Raw genomic sequence first — 13,403 nt, forward strand, 5'->3', positions numbered from 1 at the left:
TAGATTATACCCGCCTCTTTGCTGATAGCCGGATGGGTCAGCATCCATCATGTCAACATGCGGACTCATTCTACTGAAGAGTGATCACTTCCCCCAACTGATAACACAAATTGGTGCTTTTGTTGCTTCTATCACATTATACCGTTTTTTCAATAGCGACCTGAACAGTTCCAAGAGATTCAGGAGAAAATGAAAGTTTAGGAGAACCAAACAGCATAAAGATGGCAATCATGTCTCAACTTCTTATAAAGCAGAAATTTAATTCCCCTGGTATTTGTGGTTAAGAAAAACCCCATACATTAACTTCATTCTAACAAATTAAGGCAAGTTAACCTTGAATCACTCATTCAATTTTTGTTTCACACACACTAAAAAGACATGAAAAGTTTAATTTCAAGATATTTAGATAACAATTATTGATTGATTATTTGTATAGTGACTTAAATGTTTTCATTTGTTTTAAGTGTGATCTGGTTTGACCAGTACATCGGGATGTTGGAGTGAGCTGGCACTAATGTATTACATCAGAATGAGGGATTGAACTGGCACCACTGCAGCACATCAGGATGTGGGAGTGAGCTGGCACTAATGTATTACATCAATATGTGGGAGTGAGCTGGCACTAATGTATTACATCAGAATGAGGGAGTGAACTGGCACCACTGCAGCACACCAGGATGTGGGAGTGAGCTGGCTCTAATGTATTACATCAGGATGTGGGAGTGAGCTGGCACTAATGTATTACATCAATATGTGGGAGTGAGCTGGCACTAATGTATTACATCAGAATGAGGGAGTGAACTGGCACCACTGCAGCACACCAGGATGTGGGAGTGAGCTGGCACTAATTTATTACATCAGGATGTTGGAGTGAGCTGCCACTAAGGTAGCACATCAGGATGTGGGAGTGAGCTGCCACTACTCTATCTAGTACATCAGCTTGTGGGAGTGAGCTGGCCCTACTTGTCACATCAGGATTTGGTAGTGAGCTGGCACCACTCCAGTACATGTTTTTTTGGAATGAGCTGCCACTACTATATCTAGTACATCAGGATGTGGTAGTGAGCTGGCCCTACTTGTCACATCAGGATGTGGTAGTGAGCTGGCACCACTCCAGTACATGTTTTTTTTGGAATGAGCTGCCACTACTCTATCTAGTACATCAGGATGTGGTAGTGAGCTGGCCCTACTTGTCACATCAGGATGTGGTAGTGAGCTGGCACCACTTCAGTACATGTTTTTTGGAGTGAGCTGCCACTACTCTATCTAGTACATCACGATGTGGTAGTGAGCTGGCACCACTTCAGTACATGTTTTTTGGAGTGAGCTGCCACTACTCTATCTAGTACATCAGCTTGTGGTAGTGAGCTGGCCCTACTTGTTACATCAGGATGTGGTAGTGAGCTGGCACCACTTCAGTACATGTTTTTTGGAGTGAGCTGGCCCTACTCTATCTAGTACATCAGCTTGTGGGAGTGAGCTGGCCCTACTTGTCACATCAGGATGTGGTAGTGAGCAAGCCCTACTTGTCACATCAGGATGTGGTAGTGAGCTGGCACCACTCCAGTACATGTTTTTTGGAGTGACCTGGCCCTACTCTATCTAGTACATCAGCTTGTGGTAGTGAGCTGGCCCTACTTGTTACATCAGGATGTGGGACTGAAGTGACACTATGTATAATATTATAACAGATTCTACCATGTTTGCTATGTAACACCAGTTTTGATTGGTTTAAAACCATGTATTATTTTCTAATAACCCACGCTCGTGCCAATAATACACGGTAGTGAGTCACGGCTGTTACAATTTTATATATCTAATATTCACACATTTTATAAAAGGTTACTATAGCCGAGTGGGCTAATGGGTTAGTCTTTCAATAAATTTTTATCAAGATGCGAGTGCGAGTTTTAATCCTACGGAGGCTTAAGTAAATTGATTACACATAACTAATAATTCATCAGATGGGAATAAACTTATTTGACTGTGGTGTTGATAATAAATGGAAATGATTCTTTAGGTATTATTGTCATGTTTATTCATTCTGAATAGGTAAAATTTCAATTAACATTTTTGTACAGTAGCACTACTGCCATTATCATTTTGTTCACACCTTTGTATTTATAACTAAAATGTATTATTATAGTTACTGTATAGGGTCTTCCATTTTCTATTGACACCTATATTTTACGCTCTTGTTGTAAAAAAATATTTGCATGCTACAATTTTCCTTATTTCGCACATGTATGTTGGGTTAGGAACCTGGCACCAGAAATTGAAAGGCTGACATGAAGAGTTGTAGGAAAGGTTCAAGTGGCTTACATGCCAAACTTGTACCATTGGTAAATAACAATATAGCATTGCTCACTGGCTCTAGACAACAATCAGAACACACATGGTTATTGTCAGCAAAAATGTCAAGAAGTACAGGTGCTTATCCTGCTCCTACTGTGAAAGGTAGTAGTCTCATCTCACCAGGGTAAGGTTAGAAATGACTCACCTTTTCACCGACAATCACCTCTTCATATCATAGTTTTCACTGTAACTATTTGGATAACCATAAAAAGTGTCATCTCTCTATGTTGTCAACCCTCTATGTGGTTTTCTATTTTTGAAAGCAATGATTCATGTATCTTAGATACAGGAAAATCAGTGTAAAACCTATGGCTGATGGTGTCAAGTGATGAACCACACTTCATGATTATTACACCATAATTACAATGATGATCGCAGAAGTTTCAAAGGCACATTGTTCAGAAACCAATGTTCTTAAGTCTGAAATAATATTACCTACATTCAAAAGTGTAGTACACAAATATGAATGACTTTTACTGATTATAATTGTACACCTTTTGTACATAAATGATGAAAGTAATCAAGAGGGCCTTCTGTTAGCCTATAAGCATGTCATCATACCAGGCCGTACTAATGTTGACAGAAAAAAGGAAATTTCCAGTAGTATTTACAGTGTTAAGTGTTGTAAGGATCTAAGAAAACGAAATAATTCATGTATTTATTGAATTTATTTTTTTAGGAACAAAGCCTAAGGAAAATGAAATCTGTACACCACCAGTCACATGTCAATGGACATGGTAAATTTAGATTGATGACCAACACTTTTAATAGAACATTCTAGTCCACCATCTTGGTCAATAAAATGATGAGAGTTAACTAAAGGACACTTTTATCTACATGAAATTACCATTCGGGAACAAACCAGAGTAAGATTTATCAAAAAAAAAAAAAGAAAAAGAAAAAAGAAAAACAATAAGCAAAGCAAGTACATTTAGCAAAGACTTCGTGACATTTTTACTATAGAAACAAATTCCCCTAAGACACTGAATAAGAATGAAAACAAACACTGATTTATCTTGACTTTCTCCAAAACATGTATTATACCCACAGAACTGTAAATGAAACATAAGAACTTTACATAACGGACTATGCTATGTACTCATCAACTTGTTTTCCCTGTTACACTCTATCTACAATGATACTTGGCTCAGATTATGTTTCTGTCAAATCTGTAAAACTGTTTTTATGAAGATATTTACAGCTGGTAGTTTTTCTTGATAGTTTTGTGGCCACTGTCGGAGACCACAGCTTGCTAGCGATGTCAGGACATACAGCCTTCTACATTATGTATTTTGTATGAATGATTTCTACATTTGTCACATTAACATCAACTCCCTATCAACTCCCTAACATTAGGATGCAAATGAACATTCTAAATAACATACTTGCATAATAGCCAGATAATGACACTCAAACCCCACTGTTCAACTACAATGGCTCACAATAGTGGGAGTCATGCGATAGTTTGTGTTGTCGTGATAGACTATCGGGTATAGAAAGGGGGACAAGTCCTATACCACCCATCTTGTTTGAGCCATCAGGATGGTGGTGAATAAAAAGGGAAATAAGTCTTATACAATCCATTAATATACAATAAGTGTCTAAGTGAGGGCCTACAGGACGACATATTATAGGGGGGAAAAAGTCAGTATAATTTACTGTGAGAAATAGACATCTAATTAACAGAACATTGAAATGCTTTCAGTCTACAATGTGACAATGTTATATAGGATATATTTCTAATAAATCATTGCTTGATTGTAGGCAATATGACAAGTGATGGCTAGTACAATATTCAGATCAGTGGTGGCTAAGTAGTGTGATATCCAGATTAGTGGTGACTAAATAGTGTGACCTCCAGGTTATTGGTGGCTAAATAGCAGATTAGTGGTGGCTAAATAGTGTGACCTCCAGATTAGTGGAGGCTAAATAGCAGATTAGTGGTGGCTAAATAGTGTGACCTCTAGGTTATTGGTGGCTAAATAGTGTGACATCCAAATTAGTTGTGGCTAAATAGTGTGACATCCAAATTAATGGTGGCTAAATAGTGTGACATCCAAATTAGTTATGGCTAAATAGTGTGACATCCAAATTAATGGTGGCTAAATAGTGTGACCTTAAGATTAGTGGTGGCTAAACTTTTACATGCATGATACTATGACAAACGAAATATAGACAGAATGATATGTTATTTAAAAACCTCCCAATTCAATAAGATGTCATTTTGTTAACAAGATGGCTTGGAATGTTTCATGTCCTATCCCAGAAGGTACCTGAATTGGGCCCACTTTATCATCAGCCATTTTATACTGCCATTTCCTGGGACTCACAATCACATTGACAACCTGACCTTTCTGTCAAACATACACTGGAATCACTAAATAGGAATTCTAAAAGTTAAAAAAAAAAGTGGGAGAAGGTAGGCATACAGCAGTTAGAAGGTACACACATCACTTGCAGGAGTTGTGCCCCTTTGATCACTTGCCTCCTGCAGTAGTGGCTACTTACCAAATTGTTTGTGCCGTTGGGGTATGGTTGGTAAGGTACTGGGTACCCAAATCCACCTGCATTTCTTTCTTGTCCCTGGTTCCCACCTTTACCTGAAAAATCAAAAAAAAATCACACATGAGCTACAACATCACAATTCTATTATTTGGAAATTATTTATTGCTACAACAATTACCAGTTTTAAAAAATATCAAAGTAATTGAAAATTTCTTATTCTAATTCTAAATGAAAGCTAGTGAAATGACTTGCATTCCTTCATATCACTATGTTGTTTACCATAGTATCAAATTGTCAAAATGGTTTTATTAAAGTACAGAAATAGCGGAGTACATTACACATTACAAAAGGTGTTTGTACAGCTTATTAAAGTGTGACTAAACAATGCTAATTAACACAAACAGTTGTGTGTGGGGATTGGCTATACAGCTGGGCCAGTGTGTGTGTGCCCCAGTGTATCAGTGTCACTTGATTGCTTGATCCAGTCACATGTACACGAAATGTTCAAATAATGACTGGGTCTGATTACCCGATATTTCAATCACACCATTATCAAGTTTTACAACCACTAATTCAACAACTTGTACACACATATTAACACAACAGAGGGCAGACAGTTTCCTTATAACCTGTCAAGTCCCAGGTATTCTACAGGTAAAACACAGCAGCACCAGCTTTAGCCTGTCAGCACAGATAGGTGCATCTACACACAGGTAAACTTACATCTACAGGTATACCTTGGTCAACACTCCCACAGGTAAACATCTACACACAGGTAAACCAACATCTACAGCTAGGTATACCTTGGTCAACACTCACACAGGTAAGTATCTTCACACAGGTAAACTAACATCCACATGTATACCTTAGTCAACACTGACACAGGTAAACATCTACACACAGGTAAACTAACATCTCCAGGTATACCAAAAATCAAAATCAATAAAATATTTTATTATAGTGTCACATGTTAAAATATACACATATCAATTACAACTTTTCAAAATACATAAAACTATATCAACATCCAGCCATTACTGGCTTATGAGACACTTTGTGTCATTAAAACTATATTTCATCAAATACACAGGGACATGCATCTATACCATAGTAAACACTCACACAGGTAAACATCTACACACAGGTAAACTAACATCTCCAGGTATACCATAGTCACACAGGTAAACATAATCACATTTTCACACATGCAGGTAAACATCTACACAATTTTTTTATTTAAAATTCAGCACTAAAATTCACCAATAATCTCGATGAAATGTCAATAAATAATCTACAAATTGTGTTATATAGCTGACATAAGCTGTAATTATTGCCCTTAGTAATAATATTATTTCCTTCTCTCTACTAGCATCCCTTCATATATGGTACATTCATTCCAGATATATTTTACATTATCATTAATTCAACTATGTGTTCATACAAATAGTAACATCCACAGAAAAATACTAATTGGAGATTAAACACTTATTCATCTGTACAACAATGAAGACATTTACTATTGTTCATTTAAATGATCCCTATCTATATATAGCAGTGACATCACATTGGAGTCGCAACACCTTTCCACTCAACTTGTTAAAATAAACTACTATTATAAAAAACATTATTTTGTTTCTCATATTTTTTGACTAGATACACAGCAATATGTATATGAAAACTTAATGAATTTTGGATACATAATAATGAGGATTTAAATAATTAAATTTGCATATAATTCGGTACATCCATTGTGGATGCTTTGAAAAAAATATTTACATTCAACTATACACAACATCATTGGACATATATTATAAGGAAAAATAAACCAAATTCCAATATGATGAAATTGTTCTTTCAATAAAATTTTCTTCATTAAATCAATACCGCAGCTTCCAATTGACTTTTTAAAGCATGCTGGAAATTCATCAAAGCCAATTTACAATGATTTCGAACTGCTAAAAAAGGGGGAAATGTTAAGCGTTGCCATAGTTACAACCCTCCCCTTCCCATAGGTCGTTTGAACTGTTGAGATGAAAGTCCCTTTACAGAGGACAAACATGCAGAGGGCTTGTTTCAAACTGTGCTGGCTCAAAAATCTAGCTAGCCTATCAGCCACACATAAATGGACTAAAATTGTACATAGCTTATTATGTAAACAGTCGGCCCTGATGAATTGCCAGTTACTTCCACAAGCTAGACTATTGTGAATATCTTTTTTTTTTATCAAATCAACAAAACTTGTATTGGAAGTTGCAAAGTAGAATTTACATGCACATATCATGCCTTGTTAAAGACGAGTTGTGGCGGCTTTGATGTAAGGGTTTGATCTACACCACAATCTATAAGGAGCAGCAGCTCCATTGACGATGTACAGCTAATTACCCTGTGATGATTGTTAAAAATCATACAGTAATGTGCCGATCGATAGGTCAGTTAATATAGCGCTGGTACTGTGTAATGATTTTCCATGGCTAACCAGGGCTATTGATCTTGATGCTACTGCCCACAACTTGTCAGATACACCACTGCTGCCCTGCAAATTATGATGCACCTTTTTATGTAATCTGGCCCCAGTAAAATAAGGGCCACAAAGAGCCAAATCTGGATAATCTTTACTGATGTACGACTTCCTCACTAGTTAGTAATTCTAGGTAATCGCTTCTTAGGAGGCCAACAACTCGTGATTTATCTAATTCTATTACACAAGCACTTCCTAATGGAGTCACAGATACCAGGTAATCTTATTCTTCTATTACAATAGCACTTCCAGAGTTCTAATTCTATTACTCTACCTCTTCCTAAATGATTCAAGAAGACTTAGTAATCTAATTCTTCTATTACTGTAGCAGTTCCTGAATGAGTCACTAATACCCTGTAGTCTAATAATGATTTCCATTACTCTAGTATTTTCAGAGTCAGTAACTCTGGATAATCTATTATTAATTCTTCTATTACTCTAGCACTTCCTAAACTTTTGGTAATCTCTATTCTCTTCAGTTGTCATTTCATGCTAATTAAAGATATTTATGGCAAAACAAAGAACACTATTTACTATGTACATATATTCATATATGAATTATTGACTGAACACAAAATGAAGTGATGTAAAAATGACTTATATCATAAACGATCTGGACAGCAATTTGCATTTAACATCATAGACCTTATCATTTTTCATCTGCTTGTACAAGAAGTTTTCAGGTGTTGGAATATTCATAAGCACCAACATCACCATAACTTTTTAACACTCCTATTCATTATGAAATACATAAATTCTGTGTACTACTGAAATGTGAAAAAAAAGAACGAAAATGTTGATTTCATTTTTTTTCTCTGAAATGTCATTTTAACACTATCATTATAAATTTGAAAGCATTTTTTAGCCAGGTTGTTGTCAGTCTTCAAACAGCACTGTATTTATAATTTATTTAAGGAGTTAAATAATTAAATTCTATCGTATGTATATTTTTTACCTACAAGTAAATAGTGCCATTTGTATAGATAGTATTTCCCTTGTGTAGCATGTCCATCAAGAGTTGTCATATGTGAATACCAATTTCTAGAAAGAATTTCATGGGTTTTTTTAAAAACAAAAGTATAGAATACAATAATTTAGAATTAATAGTTTTTGTCTTTTCAATATGACGATGCAAAGATACCAGAAAATGATTAATCAATTACAAATTTGAAGAATTCTCTTCATCTATAAATTGGTAATTAAAACCTTATTTGTTTGTGTTTGAAATTTAGATACCGTTAATAAAATACGTTTATCAAGTTAAAGAACTGTCTAACATGTGCTGTTATTAAAGTTATTCAAAAAGGATGAAAAGCTGAGCTTGCCTTCACCTAATCTAGCCATTATCTATGACATAATTGTCCTTTTCATGTTATAAGGAGAACAATAAACAATTAGCAGCCTGGATCAATATTCACAAGGTTAATGGCTGTCATGGTTAGTGGATTTCACCCTGTCCACCCCAAAGCCTCCTCCTCCTCCTCATCAGCCTTCTCCGATATTATAGGCTCACCAACACTCACTATATCTAATTCATCTCAATGGAGACCAGAGCCATGAACCTTCATACCCACTTTACAAATGTATTACCAATATAATGTCAGTCACCATGATGTGGATGGTTTTCATAATTTCTTTTTATGTGCGATACCTTATATGAACATTAATTGTTTTAATAATCAAATTAACAATAATATATCTTTTAAATATGCATATATCGGGTGATTCATAGCTCGTTATATCAACACCAAAACAAAACATTTACATTCTGATATTAGAAATGAATTAATTACCTTGTTGATATTTCATTTTTTCATTGAGTCATATTTTACTTCTTTTTTTTTAATTATTATTATTTTAAACATGCAAATACAGTTTTTCACAATATAAAAAAAGCAGAAAAGATTGTTTTCGGCAAAATTATTATAGAACATTAAGGTTTTATACGACCCTGGTACAAAAGTGAAAATATCCATTTTCATCACCTCATTGGGAACACTTACTGATAAACAATTTATAAAAAAAATAATATTCTAAATATTATGCAAGTTTTAAAAGCCATTAGCACATTGTAAAAATTCACCTGTATTTCTTTTTTGTTCTATAAATTAAATCATACAGCCAGAGTCTATGTGGTGATACTGTGATGTGCTGCATGATGCCATGGATGTCTCTAAAAACTAGTTTCCTAAATGAATAACCAAATTTAGTGCGTCGGAGTGTGCCTCTTCAAAAGCTGACCTTTATTTTACTACAAAAAGACGGCCCTGACACGTACATTGATGTGAGAAAGACCCACTATATAGACTGACAGACAAATTTAAATTATACATAATTGTATTTTGAATGGACAAAATAACACATTACACATCTTCTAAAATATATAGGCTGATATCAAAGGGTACATGATATAAAATCTAATTAATTGTGCCAAATTAGTAAAACTCATACCCTTCTCTATTTATAGTGAAGTTGTCATAGCAATAACATCAAATCATTTTTTTTTATCAAACTAACCTATTAGGATTTTCCTAGTTGATGCTTCACATGCACAACATCAAAAACGAAGGGGGCGACAGTCTGCCCTCTGTAGCTCCACTAAAAATCAATGGGCACCAAGCACCTGACATTTAGCCAACTCCCTGCAAGATCTGGTGACAAAAGTGACTCCCAATCACATGACTATCCCTCCGCAAATGACCATAAAGTGAACTAGTTTGAGTAGAAACAAAGACTCCACTCAGCTATGAACATTTTCCTCGGCTGTCAGAACACATGTATCCACAAGTATCACACATGTCAATACTGTGATAAACTGTGAAAAATACCTTATATAACCTATCACCATTTCACTGCTGTCATTTTTTTTTTTTTTTTTAATCCATCCATTTAAGACTATTGCTTTCTATGGATGAGTGATTTTTCAAAAGTCAATGGTTTGAAAACTTTAAAACTTTTTATCTTTTGACACTCTACTTGAATGATTACATATTAAGAGGGAAAAACTAGGCTATATTAGTGAGTAGAGCTTATCTTACCTCTCCCATCAGACAGAGTTATAACAAGACTAAAGTGGAGACATCAAAGGCTGCCACGACTCCTAGCCTAATTACAACAATAAAAGTCTGCGTCCTCCACCAGTCCTGCTCCACCTCACCAACACAAAATTCAGTCTAAGATGACAAAATCCTCCTATGTTTCATATCAATGGTAAAATTTAAACTGCACATCTGAACTACCACCACTTGAGTTGCCAACTTTTTCAGATGTTGCCCCATTTGAAGCTACTGACTCAAACATCAAAGGAAAGATGAAAGAGGACCACAATGTAGAAAAGGGGCGCACAATCTCTCTCCATTGCAACTGCTGCTGCCTCTCCAGCCTCCTCAGCCAGCCCACAGATTCAGCCCTTTCATTACTAACATCACAAACTTTTACATTATTCTTCAAAAAATAAAATTGATTGCTTAAATAGTTTTCCACCTGAAAATTAACTTAGGAAATATTTAGATAGCCTGTGTGATTGTAAGTTGTTACCATTTGTTGTTTGTTTGTATATGCCTGGCACTATCAAAGTCAACAGAGATTCCACAAACTATCATGTTGTGTCAATGTCTAGAAACACATATTAATCTTTCATGATGATGAAATTAAAATGTAAGCTACCTTTGAGTTGAAAGAGTGGAATTTAATCACCATCTTTAGAATCAATCTCATCAATTATGAAGGCTGTAGCTCAAATAAATAATTCAGCGTGACCTTTTAGAAGTACAAATGTTATTATGTCTATCAGCGACTCCCCAATGTTAGTAAGCATTATATACATTACCAATTAATACTGTCTTAACGGTTGTTAGCAGCATTCCATGCCATTTTATCCTGTGAATCTTTTGGAGAATCTACAACACTTACCAAGGTCTCCCATCCCATATTTGGGAAGTATAGAAGCAGTGACAATGCTTTAATGTACTCTGGCACAATTTTTTTGACAATTTAGTTTTTCAGATAATTTTCCAAGCGGAAAATATGAGGTATTTTTTCTTTTGATTTTGAGTGAAAATTAAAGCAATTAAAACTTTAAATCTGTTAAAACCCTAAGCAAGGTACTAGAATGAGGTGATGTAATGGGCTGTTTTCTCCTGTAATGTGTAGGTGGTATGATCCATGACAAGGTCGGTGTTACCAGGCATATTGGCCGTTTAGCACTAAAAGACCTCACTCATCCACTCTTATTTCTCATGATCAGTAGTTAGTGGATCTACAACAATCAATATCTGTACACTCAATGTCCTACATGTCATACAACCACCATACCACCAGGCCCTCAATGTCATAATTCTGACATAGCTACCCACACCTGACCATACTGTCAGCTACCCACACCTGACCATACTGTCATACCCACACCTGACCAGACTGTCATACCCACACCTGACCAGACTGTCATACCCACACCTGACCATACTGTCATACCCACACCTGACCATACTGTCAGCTACCCACACCTGACCATACTGTCATACCCACACCTGACCAGACTGTCAGCTACCAACACCTGACCAGACTGTCATACCCACACCTGACCAGACTGTCATACCCACACCTGACCATACTGTCATACCAACACCTGACCCGACTGTCATACCCACACCTGACCAGACTGTCAGCTACCAACACCTGACCATACTGTCATACCCACACCTGACCAGACTGTCAGCTACCAACACCTGACCAGACTGTCATACCCACACCTGACCAGACTGTCAGCTACCAACACCTGACCAGACTGTCATACCCACACCTGACCAGACTGTCATACCCACACCTGACCATACTGTCATACCAACACCTGACCCGACTGTCAATGGGGTGAGGTAGGTATATACCCCTTACATATCCGTGTCCAATTATATAGGGAATACAACCTTTATTTTTTTTCATTATATTGTCAACAGTTTTTGGGATTTCTTCGTCAACAAGAACAATATGTAAACAATTCTATAGTGGAGTTCCACTAGTCAACCTGTACCCTAAATTGATCAATACCTATTTATCTAGTACAGTCTATATAACTATTTATCTAGTACAGTCTATATAACTATTTATCTAGTACAGTCTATATAACTATTTATCTAGTACAGTCTATATAACTATTTATCTAGTACAGTCTATATAACTATTTATCTAGTACAGTCTATATAACCAGGGGTAATCTCATGTACTTTAAGTTGGATCAAGTACTTTAAAATGTTTAATGACAGGCACACGTTTTACTTGCATATATTCCTGAAATATGTAATTTGCACCAAACTCACATTAACAAGAGCCATGAATTAACAAGCATTAACTCAAAACCACAACATTTTAATAAGTTTTGAAATAAACTTTGAAATGACACGTGCCTGTATCTACTCTAGCATTCAAATATCACATTTCAAACTCACAGCCAACTAAATCTTATAAACTTAGTTATTTTCTGAAGGAGCTTCATACAAACTCGGATTGTACAAACTTCTAGGAGATGTAGTTTTAACACCACTCATTTTCACACAGTGTTATTGCTTACACTTGACCCTTAAGCTTTCTACTATGCAATCATAATCTGTAATGAGCTGGAAGGAAAGTCTCTCAACATTAATTTGTGAACAACTTCCAAGGCTTTTGGTGAATACAAAAAATGCTTTGCTCTTCAGACACTTGCCTTTTAGATTTGTCTAAATAATGCTGTTGTTATGCACTCTGATCTGTTGATCCAGACCTTTGACCTCAAAAAAAACTTTTTACAAATTGTACAGGTACAGATAGGAAAGCCATCATTATGTTTTCTGTTACAGTTTAATTACATTTTGTGAAGTACTACAGTTACTTTTTGTTCAATACTTCTGCCTATATTTTGTTGAACTTGGAAATGTTCAAAAGCGAATTCAACTTACATACACGGTAATATCATTCCAAATACCTGAGATAACTGAGTGTCTAATTAAATAAAGAGGTTTATTTTAAATGTAGACAATGGTATGGGACA

General features: G+C 35.7%; 1 protein-coding gene across 5 annotated transcripts in view; it reads right to left on the reverse strand.

Moving 5' to 3' along the window:
* Positions 1 to 13,403, reverse strand: part of LOC117329520 (transcription factor 7-like 2) — a 57,387-nt gene that overhangs the window by 25,070 nt on the left and 18,914 nt on the right. For all 5 annotated transcript variants that reach the window (XM_033887512.1, XM_033887504.1, XM_033887536.1 and 2 more), the window contains exon 3: positions 4,864 to 4,955. In XM_033887512.1, coding sequence (XP_033743403.1) covers positions 4,864 to 4,955 — 92 coding nt within the window. The remainder of the gene's footprint in view (positions 1 to 4,863; positions 4,956 to 13,403) is intronic.

This window comes from Pecten maximus, chromosome 1 (assembly GCF_902652985.1).
Source record: "Pecten maximus chromosome 1, xPecMax1.1, whole genome shotgun sequence".
Taxonomy (NCBI): Eukaryota; Metazoa; Mollusca; class Bivalvia; order Pectinida; family Pectinidae; genus Pecten; species Pecten maximus.